General features: G+C 45.0%; 2 protein-coding genes across 2 annotated transcripts; both read left to right on the top strand.

Annotated features, from left to right (window-relative positions):
• Nucleotides 1-325: 325 nt before the first annotated feature.
• On the top strand, nt 326-13,782 carry LOC306797512 (uncharacterized protein; the record flags this gene model as incomplete). The annotated part of the gene is made up of 11 exons (XM_079296877.1): nt 326-383; nt 4,239-4,325; nt 6,349-6,576; nt 7,072-7,203; nt 7,629-7,978; nt 8,057-9,454; nt 9,833-10,542; nt 10,897-12,242; nt 12,407-12,491; nt 13,044-13,392; nt 13,531-13,782. 11 exons carry the CDS (start codon nt 326-328, stop codon nt 13,780-13,782), a joined length of 4,995 nt encoding a protein of 1,664 aa, XP_079153003.1.
• A 1,202-nt stretch (nt 13,783-14,984) lies between these two features.
• Nucleotides 14,985-20,459, top strand: cdk15 (cyclin-dependent kinase 15; the record flags this gene model as incomplete). Its single annotated transcript, XM_079296190.1, has 13 exons — nt 14,985-15,185; nt 16,388-16,534; nt 16,641-16,735; nt 17,146-17,225; nt 17,335-17,429; nt 17,524-17,586; nt 17,951-18,074; nt 18,206-18,326; nt 19,040-19,133; nt 19,411-19,474; nt 19,904-19,952; nt 20,067-20,209; nt 20,347-20,459. The coding sequence occupies 13 exons, from the start codon at nt 14,985-14,987 to the stop codon at nt 20,457-20,459; spliced, it is 1,389 nt and encodes a 462-aa protein (XP_079152316.1).
• Between the last annotated feature and the right edge of the window lie 699 nt (nt 20,460-21,158).

The following is a 21,158-nucleotide window of genomic DNA, read 5'->3' on the forward strand; positions in this document are numbered from 1 at the left end:
TGTGTGTGTTAATGCAGTATTTGCTGGTAACCTTCATCACCTGGTGACACACATGAAGGACACACACGTGTGCTGGCTTCCTGCCAGAGTGTATGTGTGCGTGCGTGCGTGCGTGCGTGCGTGCGTGCGTGCGTGCGTGTGTGTGTGCGTGTGTGTGTATGTGAGCTAGAGAGACTAGAGAGAGGAGTGGGAGGAGAGCGGCGTTGCAGCGAGTCAAGCTGCATTATTGCTGCTGCTGCCTGTCTGTCTGCTGCAGCCTCAGGAGTGTGTGTGTGTGTCTGTGTGTGTGTGTGTCTGTGTGTGTGTGTGTGTGTGTGGCGTCGTCATGGTTCTGATCGGAGCAGCGATCAAATCCGTCTTCAAATACCTCAACAGGACCAGAGGTGAGTGTTTCTCCGCATGATGAACTGGTTAAGTGGTGTTGTACTGGGAGAGACGGTTCTGTGGAGATGCAGCTCTCTGATTGGCCGTCAGGTGTCTTCACCACCTCAAGGTGTGTTCAACAGCAGGTACCCACAGCAACAACGTAGGTAACGGACTCCAGGACCCATTGAGCCTCTTTCAAGACCTCTGGTACTCCTCAAGGACCATATGAGTCTCCTCAAGGACCAGAAGCACCTTCCCCGGAACCTCTGGTATCTTTTCAAGGACCCCTGGACACCCTTCAAGGACTGTTTGAGTCTCCTCAAGGACCTCTTGTAGTCTCAGCCTTAGAACCTGTTCAAAAAGTCCAGCGATCTCCTCAAACATCCAAACAACTTTCCAAGGACCAGAGGAACCCATAAGTCCTGGGTCCTTGGAAACGTCCAGGACAATTTGAGCCTCCGTACAGACCTCTGGTACTTCTCAAGGAATCATGAATCCCTTAAGTACCCTGTTGAGCTCATCAAGGACCATCTGAGTCTCCTCAAGTAACCTTATCAAGGACCTGTAGAACCACCTCAAAGACTTAAGGAGGCTTTGATGACTTGTGTCGTGTTTGATGACTTGTGTTGCGTTTGATGTCTCACGTTGTGTTTGATGACTTGTGTCGTGTTTGATGACTCGTGTTGTTTTTGGTGTTTCGTGTTTGATGACTCGTGTCGTGTTTGATGACTCGTGTCGTGTTTGATGTCTCATGTTTTATGACTCATGTCGTGTTTGATGTCTCGTGTTTGATGACTCGTGTCGTGTTTGATGACTCATGTTGTTTGATGTCTCATGTTTTATGACTCACGTTGTGTTTGATGTCTCGTGTTTTATGACTCATGTCGTGTTTGATGTCTCGTGTTTGATGACTTGTGTCGTGTTTGATGTCTCATGTTTGACTCGTGTTGTTTGATGACTCGTGTTGTGTTTGATGACTCGTGTTGTGTTTGATGACTCGTGTTTGATGACTCGTGTTGTGTTTGATGTCTCGTGTTTGATGACTCATGTCGTGTTTGATTACTCGTGTTGTGTTTGATGTCTCGTGTCGTGTTTGATGTCTCGTGTCGTGTTTGATGTCTCGTGTTTGATGACTTGTGTCGTGTTTGGTGACTCATGTTGTGTTTGATGTCTCGTGTTTGATGACTCGTGTCATGTTTGATGACTCGTGTTGTGTTTGATGTCTTGTGTTTGATGACTCGTGTCATGTTTGATGACTCGTGTTTGATGACTCGTGTCATGTTTGATGTCTTGTGTTTGATGACTTGTGTCGTGTTTGATGACTTGTGTCGTGTTTGATGACTTGTGTTTGATGACTTGTGTCATGTTTGATGACTCGTGTCGTGTTTGATGTCTCGTGTTTGATGTCTCGTGTTTGATGTCTTGTGTCGTGTTTGATGACTCGTGTCGTGTTTGATGACTCGTGTTGTGTTTGATGACTTGTGTCTCGTGTTTGATGACTCGTGTCTCGTGTTTGATGACTCGTGTCGTGTTTGATGACTCGTGTCATGTTTGATGACTCGTGTCGTGTTTGATGACTCGTGTCATGTTTGATGACTCGTGTCATGTTTGATGACTCGTGTCGTGTTTGAAGACTCGTGTCGTGTTGGATGACTCGTGTCGTGTTGGATGACTCGTGTCATGTTTGATGACTCGTGTCGTGTTTGATGACTCGTGTCGTGTTGGATGACTCGTGTCGTGTTTGATGACTCGTGTTGTGTTTGATGTCTCGTTTGATGACTCGTGTCGTGTTTGATGACTCTTGTTGTGTTTGATGTCTTGTGTTTGATGACTCATGTCGTGTTTGATGTCTCGTGTTTGATGACGCGTGTCGTGTTTGATGACTCATGTTGTTTGATGTCTCATGTTTTATGACTCACGTTGTGTTTGATGTCTCGTGTTTTATGACTCATGTCGTGTTTGATGTCTCGTGTTTGATGACTTGTGTCGTGTTTGATGTCTCATGTTTGACTCGTGTTGTTTGATGACTCGTGTTGTGTTTGATGACTCGTGTTGTGTTTGATGACTCGTGTTTGATGACTCGTGTTGTGTTTGATGTCTCGTGTTTGATGACTCGTGTCGTGTTTGATTACTCGTGTTGTGTTTGATGTCTCGTGTCGTGTTTGATGTCTCGTGTCGTGTTTGATGTCTCGTGTTTGGTGACTCATGTTGTGTTTGATGTCTCGTGTTTGATGACTCGTGTCATGTTTGATGACTCGTGTTGTGTTTGATGTCTTGTGTTTGATGACTCGTGTCATGTTTGATGACTCGTGTTTGATGACTTGTGTCGTGTTTGATGACTTGTGTTTGATGACTTGTGTCATGTTTGATGACTTGTGTCGTGTTTGATGTCTCGTGTTTGATGTCTCGTGTTTGATGTCTCGTGTCGTGTTTGATGACTCGTGTCGTGTTTGATGACTCGTGTTGTGTTTGATGACTTGTGTCTCGTGTTTGATGACTCGTGTCTCGTGTTTGATGACTCATGTCATGTTTGATGACTCGTGTCGTGTTTGATGACTCGTGTCATGTTTGATGACTCGTGTCGTGTTTGATGACTCGTGTCGTGTTGGATGACTCGTGTCGTGTTGGATGACTCGTGTCGTGTTTGATGACTCGTGTTGTGTTTGATGTCTCGTGTTTGATGACTCGTGTCGTGTTTGATGACTCTTGTTGTGTTTGATGTCTTGTGTTTGATGACTCATGTCGTGTTTGATGTCTCGTGTTTGATGACTCGTGTCGTGTTTGATGACTCGTGTCGTGTTGGATGACTCGTGTCGTGTTGGATGACTCGTGTCGTGTTTGATGACTCGTGTCGTGTTGGATGACTCGTGTCGTGTTTGATGACTCGTGTCGTGTTTGATGTCTCGTGTTTGATGACTCGTGTCGTGTTTGATGACTCGTGTCGTGTTTGATGACTCGTGTTGTGTTTGATGACTTGTGTCTCGTGTTTGATGACTCGTGTCTCGTGTTTGATGACTCGTGTCATGTTTGATGACTCGTGTCGTGTTTGATGACTCGTGTCATGTTTGATGACTCGTGTCGTGTTTGATGACTTGTGTCGTGTTGGATGACTCGTGTCGTGTTTGATGACTCGTGTCGTGTTGGATGACTCGTGTCGTGTTTGATGACTCGTGTTGTGTTTGATGTCTCGTGTTTGATGACTCGTGTCGTGTTTGATGACTCTTGTTGTGTTTGATGTCTTGTGTTTGATGACTCATGTCGTGTTTGATGTCTCGTGTTTGATGACTCGTGTCGTGTTTGATGACTCGTGTCGTGTTGGATGACTCGTGTCGTGTTGGATGACTCGTGTCGTGTTTGATGACTCGTGTCGTGTTTGATGACTCGTGTTGTGTTTGATGTCTCGTGTTTGATGACTCGTGTCGTGTTTGATGACTCTTGTTGTGTTTGATGTATTGTGTTTGATGACTCATGTCGTGTTTGATGTCTCGTGTTTGATGTCTCGTGTCGTGTTTGTCTCGTAGTGTTTGATGACTTGTGTTGTGTTTGATGTCTTGTGTTTGATGACTCGTGTCGTGTTTGATGACTCGTGTCGTGTTTGATGACTTGTCTCGTGTTTGATGACTTGTGTTGTGTTTGATGTGTCGTGTTTGATGTGTCGTGTTTGATGACTCGTGTCGTGTTTGATGACTCGTGTCGTGTTTGATGACTCGTGTCGTGTTTGATGTTTTGTTTCCTGTTCGATGACTCGTTTGACCACAGCTAATCAATCATGCTGCTCCTTCAAAATAAAAGCCCTCTGGCATTGTGTCCGTGTCACCTGGAGGACTCATCATCACAGTCTGTCTCTTTCTCTCTGTCTCTCTCTCTCTCAGGTGATGGAGACAGCAGGTGGTCCGTTCACTACACTACCCAGAAGCCCCAGCAGGGTCTGCTCTTCATACCTGCTAATGACCTGCGAGGTCAGAGGTCAACAGAGAGCAGCATCTCAGGTGATCACACACACACACACACACTGTAGTTTATTATATGTATTTATTATCGTAGAAATACTCAGAGCGTGTGGATTCATCGGCCGCTGAAAGTAGTCCCCAACAAAAGCACTAAACTGGGTTATCAGATTGAATCAGTTATTTTAATCACATTCGACACATTAAATACTGAAGAAACAGACATTTAAAGGCTCTTATTTTGTTAACTCTTGTCTAATTGATTAATTCTACTGCTGAACACTGTGAGCAGAGTGCTGCAGCGCACACACACACACACACACACACTCACACACACTCTGCAGTGCTCCAGACAAAGGATCTCTTCCAGAGATATTGCTGAATATAAACTTAATTGATTCATTGATTTAAGATCAATCAGCATCATGAGCTCACAGCTTGTCTGCTGATCTATTGATTTACTGCAGATTAACTAAGAAAAAACATATTTATTATTTTTTTTATATATATAAAAACTAAAACGACTGGATCATTGATTGATTTATAACCTCTTGTTTCCTGATTGAATATAAACTGTATGAACATCTTCAACGTCTTCTGTACGTGTGTGTGTGTGTGTGTGTGTGTGTGTGTGTGTGTGTGTGTGTGTGAGAGAGAGTGTAGCATGTAACGGGCTGACTCAGCATGGCTACAGCCCTCAGAGCCCCGCCCCCTACCCGTCCTCCTCTGGCCTCGGCCAATTAGAGGGCAGCACGGCCCGCAGAGGGTGGAAGGACAAAAGCAGGAGGATGGTGAGAGACACACACACACTCTGACACACACCCTTACACACACTCTCAAACACACACACACACTCTCACACACACAGACACACACAGACACTCACACACTCTCTCACGCACACACACACACGCACACACGCACACACACACACACACACACACAGAATCATGAATATTAATGAGGCTGAACAGACGAATACATCTGACATAAAGTACTTCATCATTTTAGTAGTAGAGAGAGCGTATTCAGATCCTTTATTTTACCACAATACTGTTATTGTATAAAGTATTGCTATTCATTAAAAGCACTCAAAGCAGAATAATGTATTATTATTATTATAATTATTGTTCCATTATTCTGTGTCTTAAATCATTTACACTTCCTGTTTTATTCTCCTTCTGGTTTCATCCTCTCAGAGGTTCAGAATCCTGAACTTTCTCTCTCAGTCCTGCTTCTCAGTTTGTTTCAAGTTTTCAGTTTGGAGGAGAAAGGTAATTACGGATAGAACGAGACTAAAGTAGACTAGACTAGACTACAGTAGACTGGACGAGAATGGACTACACTACAGTAGACTAAACTAGACTACAGTAGACTAGACTAGAGTAAAGTAGACTAGACTAAAGTAGACTAAACTAAAGTAGACTGGACGAGAATGGACTAGAGTGAAGTAGACTGGACTAGAATGGACTGGACTAGAATGGCCTAGACTAAAGTAGACTAGACGAAAGTAGACTGGACTAGAATGGACTAGACTAAAATAGACAAGACTAGAATGGACTAGACTACACTACAGTAGACTAAACTAGACTAAAGTAGACTAGTCTAGACTAAAGTAGACTAGACTAGGCTAAAGTAGACTAGACTAGGCTAAAGTAGACTGGACTAGAATGGACGAGACTAAAGTAGACTGGACTAGAATGGACTAGACTACACTACAGTAGACTAAACTAGACTAAAGTAGACGAGACTAGACTAAAGTAGACAAGACTAGAATAGAATAGGGTAGACTAGATTAGAATGGACTAGAGTTTAGGTAGACATGGATAGAACGAGACTAAAGTAGACTAAGCTAAACTAGGGTTTAGGTAGACATGGATAGAACTAGACTAAAGTAGACTAAACTAAACTAGGGTTTAGGTAGACATGGATAGAACTATAGTAGACTAGACTGAGCTAGAGTTAAACTCATACCAGATTTACACTTGAGTTGAACTCTTACTTAACAAACGTGTTTTGTGTACTCAGTCCTCAGCTTTCTCAGACGAAGATGAGCAGTTCATCTTGCACAACACGCGACCTCTGACCCCACTGGTCCTCAACCCTGTCCACCGCACCTCCTGTTGGGATGTTTTTGGCTCCGCCCACGAGCCAACAGTCAACCTGGAGGTGGAGCCGCTGCTCCGGCTTCCAACACCGGAGGAGAGGATGAGGCAGCAGGCCGAGACGGTCGCCGCTCATGTAGTCCCGATCAATATAACAGGTGGGGGACTGGACTGAGATCTAGATTTCACTCTTGACTCAGAACTCTGCACCTGAATCTGGAGCGTAAACTCGACTGAGACTTGGGACTTGACTTGGATTTAAGACTCGACTCAAGACTTGTCTTGGATCTGGTCTTTGACTTGGGATTTAACGTCTCAACTTGGAATAGAGCTTCAACTCAGACTTTGACTCTACTCTGGACTCAGACTTGGTACTTGACCCAGAAACTAGACCCATAGATTCAACTCTTGTTCCGTTCTTGAGCTTAGACTCTAAACTCGACTCAGACTTGATATTCATCCTATTCTTGAAATTTGATTGGGGACTCAAACTCCACTTGACCCGCCCAAGTCAAGTCTCAAGAGGGAGTTGAATCCCGAATGACTTGGACTCTACTTGGACCTTGACTCAGACAAAAGTCAGACTTGGAACCATTTAAGCTGATAACGACAAATTCTTGAACCGTATCTTCATTGTTGTTTTCGTTCTTAAGGTGAGAGTTTTGATCGTCAAGCCAGTTTTCGAAAAGAGGGTTCTAACAATGACTCGATGTCTCTGCGACCCCGAAATCTGAGCCGCCGCCAGACAGTTACTGCGATACCTGATGATGTCAGCCGGACTCTGGGTATGAGCTCCACTTAATCATCCACCCATCACCTCTTTTATAAGATAAGATAAGATAAGATAATCCTTTATTAGTCCCGCAGTGGGGACATTTACAGGATCACAGCAGCAACGTGGACAGTGCAACAAGGTACATGGTAAAGAGAAACAAAAGCAGCAAGTATTATAAATAAGTAATAAACAGTGAAGAATATCAACTGAGAAAAAAGGTACGAAAATCCACAATAACTAAATATCACTAAAAATTAAATTAAATAAAATTCCATATATACAGACAGAGTATTATTTATTGCACAGTGTAATTATTGCACCGTTTTTTTCTAGTGTTGTGTGGTCCAATGGGGGCACAGCTGGTTGTGCAGCCTGACAGCAGCACAAACATTTCTCTACCTTTATCTCCTCTGTTCTGAACTTGTGTCTCTCCAGACTTGCCTTTGGTCTCTCTGGATCTTCCCGGCCACTTCTCCACTGTGGGTCGATCTGTGTCCTCCTCCTGCTCCTCTGCCCACCAACAGAAGGGAAGAACGGAGGAGGAGGAGATGGGAGAGCTCAGAGTGGAGGAATCATCAGCAAGGAGGATCCGAGCTCCTAGAGGTCGAGGGCTGTCCAGCCTCATGGCCTCCCTCACATCCGCCCCACCTGTTGACTCCTGTCATGACTTTGAATCCTCCTCTTCCTCCTCGGAGGTCCATAGCCTCCCCAGTCTGGTGACCAACTCCTCTCTGAACGCTGAGGCCTCCTACAGGACACTCAGTGCCTCCTCTTCTTGTTGTCAGGTCAGTGAAGGAGAACTCATGGTCACAAGTATCTCTGTAACTAAAACAAAGGATTCTTAAGATTTCTTTTATTTTCAGGATCTTCAGGGTTTCTCTAGCAACCTCCAGCCCATGCTGCCCTTTGACCCCACTGCCAGAGTCATCCCCCAGTCACCTTCCTCCTCCTCTTCTTCCTTCCCTTCCTCTCTCGTCACCTCCTGCCTCGCCAGTACCCCAAGCGATAAGCCCCTTAATGAGGCTGCCCAACATCGTAGTTCTCCTTCCTCCTCCCACTACCTCTCCTCTTCCTCCATCGCATACTCAGAGTCTCGGTTTGGCTACCAGGCTCTGGATGACCGGACCTCGACCCAGCAGGACTCCCAAAGCTCCTACGATGAGGAGACCTGGAGCTACCAGCCCTTCTCGCCCAGCTCAAGTGTCCACAGCGGCCGGACCAGGGGCGACTGGAATGCCATCGTCCAGGAGATGAGATGTATTTCTGGGGAAGGTTGGAACTGTGACCCCCTGCTCTCCTCCGGTCGCTCCACCCCAGAGAAGATCACCTCCTCTCCTTTGCTTAACCAGGAGAAAAGGGGGTTCAGCACTTCCTCCTCCTACTCTCGCTCAATCACCCGCAGCATCTCCCTCTGCAAGTCCAAGCGCCCGCCTCTTCCACCGTTGCGCTCTGACTCTTTGAGGCGCCGGCTGGGTTGTACCAAACCCCCCCGCTCCTCCTCCTCTGGTTCCCGGCCAGAACCGAACTCCCGCCTCGAGCCCACAACCCACCAGACCTTCCATGACCCCTGGGTACCCCGGAGCAACACCAAACGGCGCCAAAGTGGCTTCAACTGTGGAACGGTGACGACCTTTGAACCTTTGAACCAGGAAGACACCGCTGAATATCCTCCTTCTGAGAAGCTACCGCCAAGCCCCGCCCACTCACATGGCCACGCCCCCACTCCTGCATCAACAGGCTCACATGAGGAGGGGCTGAGGTTTACTCCCAACCCTCAACCAGCCTCCTCCTCGGTGGCTGAGCTTCAGCGCCTCACCTCGCCCTCCAGTGGCTACTCCAGCCAGTCCAATACTCCCCCTCCTGGCACTCCTGTGTCCTCCTCTCTCTCCCCCTCTTCTCCTGGAGCCTTCTCCCTCCTCCCGACCTCCCCCTTCTCCTCTTTACACTCGTCCTCCTTCCCCTTGTCCACCGCCGTCTCCTTCATGTCCAGGACAACTTCTCAGAGCGAAGGGAGGCCAAAGCCTCCGGTACCAGAGAGGAAGTCCTCACTCTTCTCCCATTCCTCCTCATTTTGCTCGACCTCCTCCCTCTCCTCTTGCACCTCCTTAGACTCTTCTGCCAAGCATTCTCCTCCTCCTCTACCAGAGTATTCCTCTCCTTTGCCTCCTGTCTTCTACTCCCCCATTCACAAGTGTCCTCCCCCAGCTCCTCCTCTTCCTCAGCGCTGCCTGCCTGCTTCCTCCTTCAACAAACTCTCTGCTGTGCCTCCTCCTTCATCTTCATCTCTTCCTCCTCCTCTTCTCCCACCCTCATCCCTCCCTCTACCCCCTCCCCTGCCTCCTGCACCTCCTCCTCTCCCACCCTCATCCCTCCCTCTGCCTCCTGCACCTCCTCCTCCACTCCCACCCTCATCCCTCCCTCTACCTCCTCCAGCTCCTCCTCCTCTCCCACCCTCATCCCTCCCTCTACCTCCTCCACCTCCTCCCCATCTCCCACCCTCATTCCTCCCTCCACCTCCTCCCCCTCTCCCACCCTCATCCCTCTCTCTACCTCCTCCACCTCCTCTTCTTCTCCCACCCTCATCCCTACCTCTACCTCCTCCTCCTCCTCTCTCACCTTCATCCCTCCTAACTCCTCTTCTTCCACCTCCCACTCGGCCTCCTCCTCCCCCTTACTCCTATGCCATCAGGCAGACCTCTCATCATGCTTTGGTGTCATTATCAAATGACTTCCCTCCACCTCCATCTCCTCCTCTTCCTCCCTCTTCCGAATTGCCAATTGACCTTTTACCTCCACCAGCACCTCCTCCCTTCCTTCTTCTACCTGCTCCCCCCTCATCCCCTGCCTCCTCCCTCACCCCCCTAGGCCGCTGTGTTAAGGTGCCCACGACACCCCGACCCCTGGTCACCAACCAAGCTTTGCAGGGTGTCAAGCTTTGCTCCGTCAAGAACCAGGAAGGCCTGCTCACTAGCACCATGCTAACCAATGCTAACCATGCTAATACCGTCCATGACCTACCAAGCAAAGAAGCTCATCCAGATGGTGCTGTGTTGGCTCACACTGATGTTAAGCTACCTGGAACTGGATCACAAAATGCTGCCTGTGGTCGAGGTAGCAATGAAGCTAACAAACCTATTTCTTTAATATGTAATGCTGTCGCTGAGGAAGAGCAACCTACACTCAGATCAGATCATGATTACCACAACCTAACACAACATGATGTGAGGACACCCTACGATGATCCACAGGGCATTGTGGCTAGCACAGCCAACCAGAGAAGCTCTGTGCCTCAGCTGACCAATAACGAAACTCCTCATGACATCCGGTACAATGAACCAGAGAAGAAAGGGTCAGACATTTATGCTACACTGGCAAGTCCTGACAGTCCCTGGGTAAAAATATCTTACGATAACGACAACAACACAATCATCCAACATCCTTCTTTGCAACAACAACAGGTCACAGCTCCAATGTTGGCAGATGCAAAACTAACTGAGGCTGCAAGGAAACAGGGAAACACAGACACTTCATATTGGACACTCACTGGAACGAGACAAGAGTCTCGCACAGAAAATAGGAGGATACTTTTGGACAGCAAAGAGGAAGTGGAGACAAACGAAAAGAAGAATTTTGAAATGTGGAACAATGCAGCTGATGATTCAACAGTATTTAGTGGAATAAAACTGAATAATGGGGTCTGTAGGACCGCTAGCCAGAGGAAACTCCGCTCCCCAGAGAAGCCCACCCTGCCAAAGAAGCCCGATCTTTGCATTCTGGCTCTCACGGCGTACCCTGAGGACAGACGAGGACAGAAGTGCAGTGGACAAATCACGGCGTCTTCTTCTGGACTCAACAGCCAATCACAGTGTCCAGCTAATTCCTTCTGCACACCCTCACCAAATCACGTGACTCGCACGACTTCGTCTGTAGAAAGGCCACATGATTACGTCACCGCACACTCACCTGTTGGCTTTCCTCACAGACAGAAGCCACTGGTTTTGCACAAGAAGCCAGATCGCCCCACCAAACCTCTCTCTGGGACCACTGGGATCACTTTAAATGGCACCATGGGTACCTTGGAGAACCGGGGTACCTCAGGAACCCGGGATACCATGGAGACCAGTAGCACCCGAGGGATCATGGGCATGCATGGGAACTGTGGACCCTCAGGGAACATGGGTATCACAGAGACCCAGAGTATCAAAGGGGCTCCACACTCTATGGATGACACCCCGAGTACTGAGAACTGGGACACCATGGAGACCGCTGGCACTCTAGGGACCATGGGCATGTATGGGAACTGTGTACCCTCTAGGATCGTGGGTATCGCAGAGACCCGGAGTATAAAAGGGGCACCACACTCTATGGATGAGACTACGAGTACCAAGAACCGTGGAACCTCAGGAACTCGGGGCACCATGGAGACCAGTAGCACCCTGGGGACCATGGGCATGTATGGGAACTGTGGTCCCTCTGAGACTTGTAGCACCTTTGGGACCACAGACCCCTGGATCATTAAGACTAGAACTTATCAGGACATTGAGAATACGTTTCACACGAGCATGATGAGGTCGTCGCTGGCTGAAGATAAAGAGGAAGACGAGAAGGAGACGGTGGAGGAGACAGGGATGAAGGCACCAATTATGATGATGCCATCAACCACCAGGAAAAAAGACAAAGCAAGGAAGAGGAGGAAGAGGAGGGCAGGCAGGCAACTGCTGATGATGTCGACAACGAGGCCCTCCCCCTCCTCCTCATCATCCTCATCGTCTTCATCCTCATCCGGAGATGAACGAGACGTAAAAGAGAGAACGCGTCAGAGAGCAAGGATGACGATGGTACGCCAACAAGACACCAGTGACTCTGAGAGCTCCTGCGCTCCGATTGGTCGGAGCAGGTGCTCCCTCAGCAGCACGTTGTCCACCGACAGCATGCAGGGGGAGAAGTCACTTCGAGACCTGCTGATCCACAAGGAAGAGGAGGAAGATGAGGACGAGCGTGGCAAGAAGGGAGCAGACAGGAGGAAGATGGCCGGAGGACCTCCCAATGGTAAGTTGGGTTTCCTGGAGTTTTCTGAGTTAGCCAGTCCTGGCAACATATTTACAGTATGTAATATGTATGATATGAAGTAGTATGTATGCTACAGTATGTAGTCAAGAACACAGGCAATCTTTAATTCTAATCTCTGACTTTGTGTCTTTGTTTCTCTGAAGATCTGTTGGTCAGTGTTGCAGCAGATCACATGTTCGAGTCCGGTCGACCACGAACCACAGAGGATCTGTTCACTGTCATCCACAGGTAGGTCACACAAACACACCAACACATCGTCACTGTACCGACCAATCGGCCTCCTCTCACATGTCTGCTTGACTCCTCCCTCTGCGGAGCAGTGCATTATGGGAAGGCACAGCGTGAATGTCCAGGTAACAAAGGTAAAGACCCATCCTGAATGTGTCGTAGAAGGAGTCTAGTTTAACTAGATCTATATCCTGAAGTCGTTCCTTTCTCCCCCAAGTATGAAGCGTGTTGTACCCTAAATGGAAGCTTCCTGTCTCCTTCCTAACTTTCTTCCCCGAATAATAAGCATCCTTGTTCCCAAAATGGAAGCTTCCTGTCTCCTTGTTCACTGACTTTCTTGCCCAAATAGAAAGCATCCTTGTCATGTAGCTGAGTCTTGTTCCCTGACTCTGGTGCTGGTGTTTTTTTCTAGCTTCCTTAAGCTTTAAACTGGAAGCTTCGTAACAAATCCGTCCTTCATCCTTAGATCTTTTTATTTTGAACGCGGTAGATTTTGTCTCATGTTCTTGTTCCAGAACAGGAATGTGACTCGTCTTTTTGTGTTTGTCTCAGGTCTAAGAGGAAGATGCTCGGAAGACAGGATTCAGAAGACGATAGTCATCATATTTCCTCTTCTTCTGTCTCCCGTCCGATCACCCTCACCGCTCCCCTGCCTCGCCCGAGGCCTCGAACTGCAGCTCCTAGAAGTCAAAGCTCAGTGAGGAGTGAGAGCTTTAAGGCCCTCCTGCTGAGGAAGGGTAGTCGGTGGAATTCGTCTTCTCGGATCTCGGCCGTTGAGCGACTTTGCAAACTCGCTTCTCCAGCGACTACTGCCGAACTCCACAGTGTTCTACCGCCTCCAGTCCAACCTCCAGTCCAACCTCCGGTCCAAGTTCCAGTCCAACCTCCAGACCAACCTCCAGTCCAACCTCCAGACCAACCCTCCAGCTTGTCCCGTCCCTCAGAACTACCCCAGAACTTCTCCATGATCGGATTCGGTTGGGGGCGGAGGGATCTAACACAGAATCACGTCCTCCTCACCTCCTCCTCTTCCTCTTCCTCTTCCTCCTCCCACTTCTTTTTCCTCTCCTCCTCTTCCTCCATGCGGCCTCGTTCCCTCACTCCCCCCTGCTCCTCCAGCCGCCGTTTTGCCGCTCGCTGCTGCCTCTACGCCGCCCCCATGACCGCTATCTTTGAAGGAGAATGCGAGGAGGAAGACGAGGAAGAAGAGGAGGACGACGAGGGACCGAATGATAACCGATTTCTTGGGAAAATCTTCGTTGAATGTGGCGATGTCGGGGTCTTCTACTGATCCGGATCTGGTTCACGAACATGTTGCACTGCCCCAGAAAACCGGCCTGGATTCAACCGGCCTGGACTAAACCGGTCTGGAGTACAACCGCCTGGACTACACCGGCTGGACTACACCGCCTGGTCTGAACCGGCCTGGTCTGAACCGGACTGGACTACACCGCCTGGATTACACCGGCCTGGACTACACTGCCTGGACTGAACCGGTCTGAACTGAACCGGCCTGGACCAAACCGGACTGGACCAAACTGGACTAGACTAAACCGGTCTGAACTGAACCGGACTGGACTGAAGCGTTTTTTCTTCTGTTTTCCTTCATTCACGGACGCTGAACGTTCATATTTAGTTTCGAAGTAAAGGAAAGTCTTGTCTTTGTCTTTCTCCTCTCTGGTTGAAGATGACGCAACGTTATTTGATGTCTTGACATGAAAACATAGTTTTTCTTTAGATCACAGAGTAAATGTTATTACAGTATATATTATAGTTCATAATAATAATGTTTCGGTAGTTATGTTTTACAGATTTCTGGGACTTAATGCAAACAAACTGGATGTATATTTTTTATTTCAGACATTTTTAAATGATTTTACATGATTTGAGCTGAAACTAGAACCAATAAGGACCGTAGTCTGTAAATAATCACCCTTCATCTTCATCGTTTATGTTTCATTCAGCTTCACGTCTCCATGATATAAATATAAAGACTTAGAAAAATTAAAGAGGTTCAGATGTGATCAGAAGAGATGGAGAGAATGAAAACTAAGCAACAAACAAATGTAAATACAGAAAAAAGTGTCCAGATGAGCAGAAATAAAAGGCAAACTAAATTTATTCTTTTGACTCTTTTGTCTTTTTTATTTTACAACAAAAGCAACAACCAGATAAGAATTAAGTACTTTGGTTATTGACTGAAGTAAAAGTACTCCGACACTGTGAAAATACTCTGTTACTCCTACAAGTCCTCCATTAATGAAAATAAGATTTTTTACCTGTGTGTTGATCAGTGCTGTCTGGTTTAATGAGTAATGATACAGGCTGTAGTTCCTGACGTGGCCTCTGGGGGGCAGCACCCCCACTGAGCTGAATGGACTCTGTTGTCCTGGTCTGAGACTCTGAGGCGGTCATGAGACCCTGTTTGCTCGTCCTGAACCATGTGAGTCTGAAGAGACGGAGAGAGAGGAGGAGGAGGAAGAAGAGAAGAAGATGGAGGACTGGTGTCGGTGGGTGAGGGAGGCCGGGTGGTGGGCGAGGAGGTGCTGCTGTGGTGAGGAAGAGGACGACGATGAGGAGGAGGAAGGAAGGAGGGATGAAGAAGAAGAAGAAGAAGAAGAAGAAGAGGAGGTGAAGATGGAGGAGCTCAGCTTGAGAAAGAGCAGGAGTTCAACCTCCCTCCCTCCTGCTGAGGTATAACTTTACTCATTTTTGAGTAACTGTACTCCAGTTTAAGTAACTGTACTCTAGTATGAGTAACTGTACTCCACTGAGTAATTGTACTCTAGTATGAGTAACTGTACTCCACTTTGAGTAACTGTACTCTAGTATGACTAACTGTACTCTAGCATGAGTAACTGTACTCCACTTTGAGTAACTGTACTCTAGCATGAGTAACTGTACTCCACTGAGTAATTGTACTCTAGTATGAGTAACTGTACTCCACTGAGTAATTGTACTCTAGTATGAGTAACTGTACTCCAATTTGAGTAACTGTACTCTAGCATGAGTAACTGTACTCTAGCATGAGTAACTGTACTCCACTGAGTAACTATACTCCAGTTTGAGTAACTGTACTCTAGTATAAGTAACTGTACTCCAGTTTGTGAAACTGTACTCTAGTATGAGTAACTGTACTCCAGTTTGTGAAACTGTACTCTAGTATGACTAACTGTACTCTAGCATGAGTAACTGTACTCCACTTTGAGTAACTGTACTCCACTTTGAGTAACTGTACTCTAGTATGAGTAACTGTACTCCACTTTGAGTAACTGTACTCTAGTATGAGTAACTGTACTCCACTTTGAGTAACTGTACTCCACTTTGAGTAACTGTACTCTAGTATGAGTAACTGTACTCCACTTTGAGTAACTGTACTCCAGTTTGAGTAATTGTCTTCTAGTATAAGTAACTGTACTCCAGTATGAGTAAATGTACTCTAGTATGAGTAACTGTACTCCACTGAGTAACTGTACTCCAGTTTGAGTAACTGTACTCTAGTATGAGTAACTCTACTCCACTTTGAGTAACTGTACTCCAGTTTGAGTAATAGTACTCTAGTATGAGTAACTGTACTCCAGTTTGAGTAACTGTACTCTAGTATAAGTAACTGTACTCTAGTATGAGTAGCTGTACTCCACTTTGAGTAACTGTACTCCAGTTTGAGTAATAGTCCTCTAGTTTGAGTAATAGTACTCTAGTTTGAGTAATAGTACTCTAGTTTGAGTAATAGTCCTCTAGTTTGAGTAATAGTACTCTAGTTTGAGTTATAGTACTCTAGTTTCTTGTACCCTCTGGTTAATTTTTTCAGTGCGTTTCATTTTTTCTGAAAGTGATTTTTAATGTGTCTTTAAAATGTGTTAAAGTGGTCCTTTTGATGTGGTCTCTGTGCCCAGCTGGATCCGGACCGGTCTGGCTCGCCCCCCTCAGGGTCTCATCCTCACTGGTTCCACACTCTGCAGGTCCGACGGTTCAAAGTGCAGCGTGGACGCAGCAACAGCGACCTGCTGGTAGGGAAGAGCTGCCAGGACCAGTTCACCTGGGTCAGAACCACAATACACCTGTCTGCTGAAATATAAATATATGTACATGTATATATATATCTATATACTGTATGAATATCAATATACATGTGTGTCCTCTGATCAGAAACCAGGTCTTCAGTTCGGAGCAGCTCATTCTTACGTCAGTCTGGAGAAACTTGGCGAAGGAGCGTACGCCTCTGTCTACAAAGGAGTCAGCAGGTCAGTCTCTGTGTAAAGTACTCTGCTTTGTGTGTACTTCTACACAAAACAAAGTACTCTGGTTTGTATAAATTTAAAGGAATCATTTACTGCAGAGTTCTATATTTAAAGTAAAACTATTACCAGCTACTTGTACTCAAAGTATCACAGGTAAAAGTATTGTGTCTTTAATGTAAAATATACAAAGTAACTAGTAATCATATCTGTGCAGTAAAAAGTACAACATTGTGCTTTGAGGTTTGGTTCATGATTTTAAGTTTTCTTCAGCCTCATTAATAATCCAGTGAAAGTGTTTTTGAACATCCACGAGAGCTCAGATCATTCAGCGTACTTTTACTACTGAACACTACACCAGAAGTACTTGTACTACTGTACTTTCGCTACATTGAGTGTAAACGTTGCTTGTTGAGGATCAACGGACAGCTGGTGGCTCTGAAGGAGATTCGTATGAAGACGGAGGAAGGAGTCCCATTCACTGCTATCAGAGAGGGTAACACACACACACACACACACACACACACACACACCACTATAAGTAGGTTGCTAATACAATATTTAAAAACATAAGATTGGAAGTGAAGGTGTGTGTGTGTGTGCAGCGTCTCTCCTCAAAGGTCTGAAACACGCCAACATCGTCGTCCTCCATGACATCATCCACACCAGAGAGTCTCTGACGCTCGTCTTTGAATACGTGGTGAGAAATAATATAACATAATATAATCTACCTTTAAGTGTTATGGAGTAATAAGAATCAAAGTGTAGTGATGTTTCTTCTTCTGGTGTTGCAGCAGACAGACCTGGCCCAGTACCTGAGCCAACATCCTGGAGGACTTCACTCCCACAATGTTCGGGTAACAAACCAGTTTTTCATGTGTTAAAGCTGCATTCTCTCTAGTGTCCACCAGGGGGCGACTCCTCTGGTTGTATAGAAGTCTATAGAAAATGACTCTACTTCTCTCTTGATTTATTCCCTCAGTAAACATTGTAAACATGAGTTTATGTCTCAATCTCTAGTTTCAAGTCTTCTTCAATACAGCATGATGTTCATTTAGTACATTATGGTCCATTTAGAGTCACACAGACCATAAAGCAGGGGATGCTTTAGGGCGGGGCTACACGCTGATTGACAGGTCTCTGTTTTAGTAACTGTACTCCTGTTTCTGGCAGTTTTTAAAGGTTTCTAAGGTGGTCCTCATGTTGTTGTTGTTGTTGTAGCTCTTTATGTTCCAGCTGCTACGAGCTCTCTGCTTCATCCACAGCCGGAGGATCCTCCACCGAGACCTGAAGCCTCACAACCTGCTCATCAGCTACCTGGGAGAACTCAAGATAGCCGACTTTGGTTAGGACGACACTGTCACTTTAAGATGCATTAAACGACACTGTCGATTTAAGATTCATTCAAATTGATTCAGATTGAGTTATAGCTCATCTCTATGTTGCTACTGACTGGATCTGTTGGTTCTGGTTCAGGTCTGGCCCGGTCTAAGTCCGTCCCCTGTCAGACCTTCTCCTCTGATGTCGTGACGCTGTGGTACCGCCCCCCCGACGTCCTGCTGGGATCCACAGATTACTCCACTGCTCTGGACATCTGGTCAGTCCAGTTTTTAAATAAAGTTTCCTGGTTTTGTGTTAAAGTTGTGTGTTTGAATGTGTTCAAATAAAGTTGTGTGTGTTTGAATGTGTTCAAATAAAGTTGTGTGTTTGAATGTGTTTAAATAAAGTTGTGTGTGTTTGAATGTGTTTCAATAAAGTTTCCTGGTTTTGAATCAGGCGATTTAAATAAAGTTGTTTGAATGTGTTCAAATAAAGTTGTGTGTTTGAATCTGTTTTAAATAAAGTTGTGTGTGTTTGAATGTGTTTAAATAAAGGTGTGTGTGTTTGAATGTGTTTAAATACAGTTGTGTGTGTTTGAATGTGTTTAAATAAAGTTATGTGTGTTTGAATGTGTTTAAATACAGTTGTGTGTGTTTGAATGTGTTTAAATAAAGTTGTGTGTTTGAATGTGTTTAAATAAAGGTGTGTGTGTTTGAATGTGTTTAAATACAGTTGTGTGTGTTTGAATGTGTTTAAATAAAGTTGTGTGTGTTTGAATGTGTTTAAATACAGTTGTGTGTGTTTGAATGTGTTTAAATAAAGGTGTGTGTGTTTGAATGTGTTTAAATACAGTTGTGTGTGTTTGAATGTGTTTAAATACAGTTGTTTGTGTTTGAATGTGTTTAAATAAAGGTGTGTGTGTTTGAATGTGTTTAAATACAGTTGTGTGTGTTTGAATGTGTTTAAATAAAGTTGTGTGTGTTTGAATAGGGGAGCGGGTTGTATCTTCGTTGAGATGCTTCAGGGGTTTCCAGCGTTTCCAGGAATGAAAGATGAGTTTGAACAACTGCAGAAGATCTGGACGGTGAGATTATTATTTGTTCTTATTAATAATATAAAAATAATTATATATATATATATTATTATGTATTATAATTAACAATTATATTATATATTATAATATATCATATTATATCATACATTTAGAATTAAATGTTAAACTCATCTCTTGTTCTCTCCATTATTTTCCATTTATTCTCATTATTTCACTTCTAATGTCTCATGTATATTAGTTGAATTGACATTGTTAAAAGTTAAATTAATTACATTTTAAAGATCAATAATGATAATTGTCCCGTCAGGTTCTGGGCGTCCCGTCTGAGGACATCTGGCCTGGAGTCAGTCAGCTGCCTAACTATCAACCCGGTCAGTTCATTTTAATATCTACATTCTCCACTCATTCAAAAAACTAAATCTGATAATATATATTACATTTTTATTTATTACTATATTTTAATAAACAGCAGAGTTTCTATCTCTTTGAGAGTTTATATAATATCTCAGGTGTTTCCCACAGATTGATTAATTAATGATTAATAATTGATTAATGATTGACTGATCGGCTCTCTGCAGAGCATTAGAGTGACCAGCAGGAGACGACATCACACCATAAATATAAAAAATGAACCTTAAAAATCAACACTGACTTATTATATTGTTTATTTAATTAAGTTATTATTATTAATTTATTATTTTATTATCATTATTATAATTATATTATTATTATTATTTTATTTGTATTCATGTATTATTTTATTATTGTTATATTATTGTTATTATTGTTTCTCTCTTCAGATCGATTTATTTTCTCTGAGCCGAAGTCATTGAGAAACGTTTGGAAAAGGTACGAAATAAAGGTTTAATAAACAAGAACATGTTAGCATGTTAGCATAGAGGGGATCAGGTTGGACCAGGTCTTCCTATCCTCCATCAGTCTGTCTGTGTTGATGTGGATCAGGTTGAACCAGCTGCCCTATAAGACCGAAGACCTGGTCCAGAGGATGTTGAAGGTCCTCCCTACGGACCAGATCTCGGCGCAGGACTCCCTGCAGCACCCGTACTTCAGCACGCTGCCTCCTCCCATCATGCACCTCAGAGACAGTAAGAACTCCACCTTATGCATGCTAACAGAGCTACATGCTAACACAACCTAATTCTAATAAATAGTAAAATAAATGAAAAACACCATTATAAACTTCTCTTTAATAATCTATCTTCTTCTTCTCTCTGTTTTTCAGCGGTGTCCATTTTTAAGGTGCCGGGTGTTCAACTGGAGACGGAGGTCAGAGACGTTTTTAACTCCGGACGAAAGATTAAACCATCGCTGCTGCTAAGCGCCAAGTTCTGGTGAACAAACCTTCATCAACCTGAGGAGACTGACAGAGGGGAAAAAACCCTCCTCAATCAACCTGATGAGACGAACAGAGGGGAATAAAACCCTGATTAATCAACCTGAGGAGACGAACAGAGGGGAATAAAACCCTTATCAAGCAACCTGAGGAGACGAACAGAGGGGAACAAAACCCGGTTTTTCAACCTGAGGAGACGAACAGAGGGGAATAAACCCTTCTTAATAAACCTGAGGAGACGAACAGAGGGGAATAAAACCCTCCTTAATCAACCTGAGGAAACGAACAGAGGGGAATAAAACCCTCATTAATCAACCTGAGGAGACGAACAGAGGGGTGATGAAACCCACCATATAAACGCAAATATAGAATGTAACTCATTCTAGCATTAAAGCTCAGTGCTGAAGCTAAGTACTAAAGCTAAGCTAAGTGCTGAAGCTAAGCACTAAAGCTAAGCTCAGTGCTGAAGCTAAGCACTGAAGTTAAGCTAAGTGCTGAAGCTATGTGCTGAGTGCTCAAACTAAGCTAGTGCTGTGGTTTGTTTACATGTTCTTGTCGTATGTAAATCTGCTTTAATCTCCGTATTTGTTGATTTAAATCGCAAAGGTTCGCTTCATGATTTTCTGTCCTCGGGGACGTCAGTCTGAACGATTCTCTCTTTAGCATTCGTTAGCATTCGTTAGCGTTGTTCAGATTCATGA

The sequence above is a fragment of the Melanostigma gelatinosum genome (genome assembly GCF_949748355.1).
Source record: "Melanostigma gelatinosum genome assembly, chromosome: 24".
NCBI lineage: Eukaryota > Metazoa > Chordata > Actinopteri > Perciformes > Zoarcidae > Melanostigma > Melanostigma gelatinosum.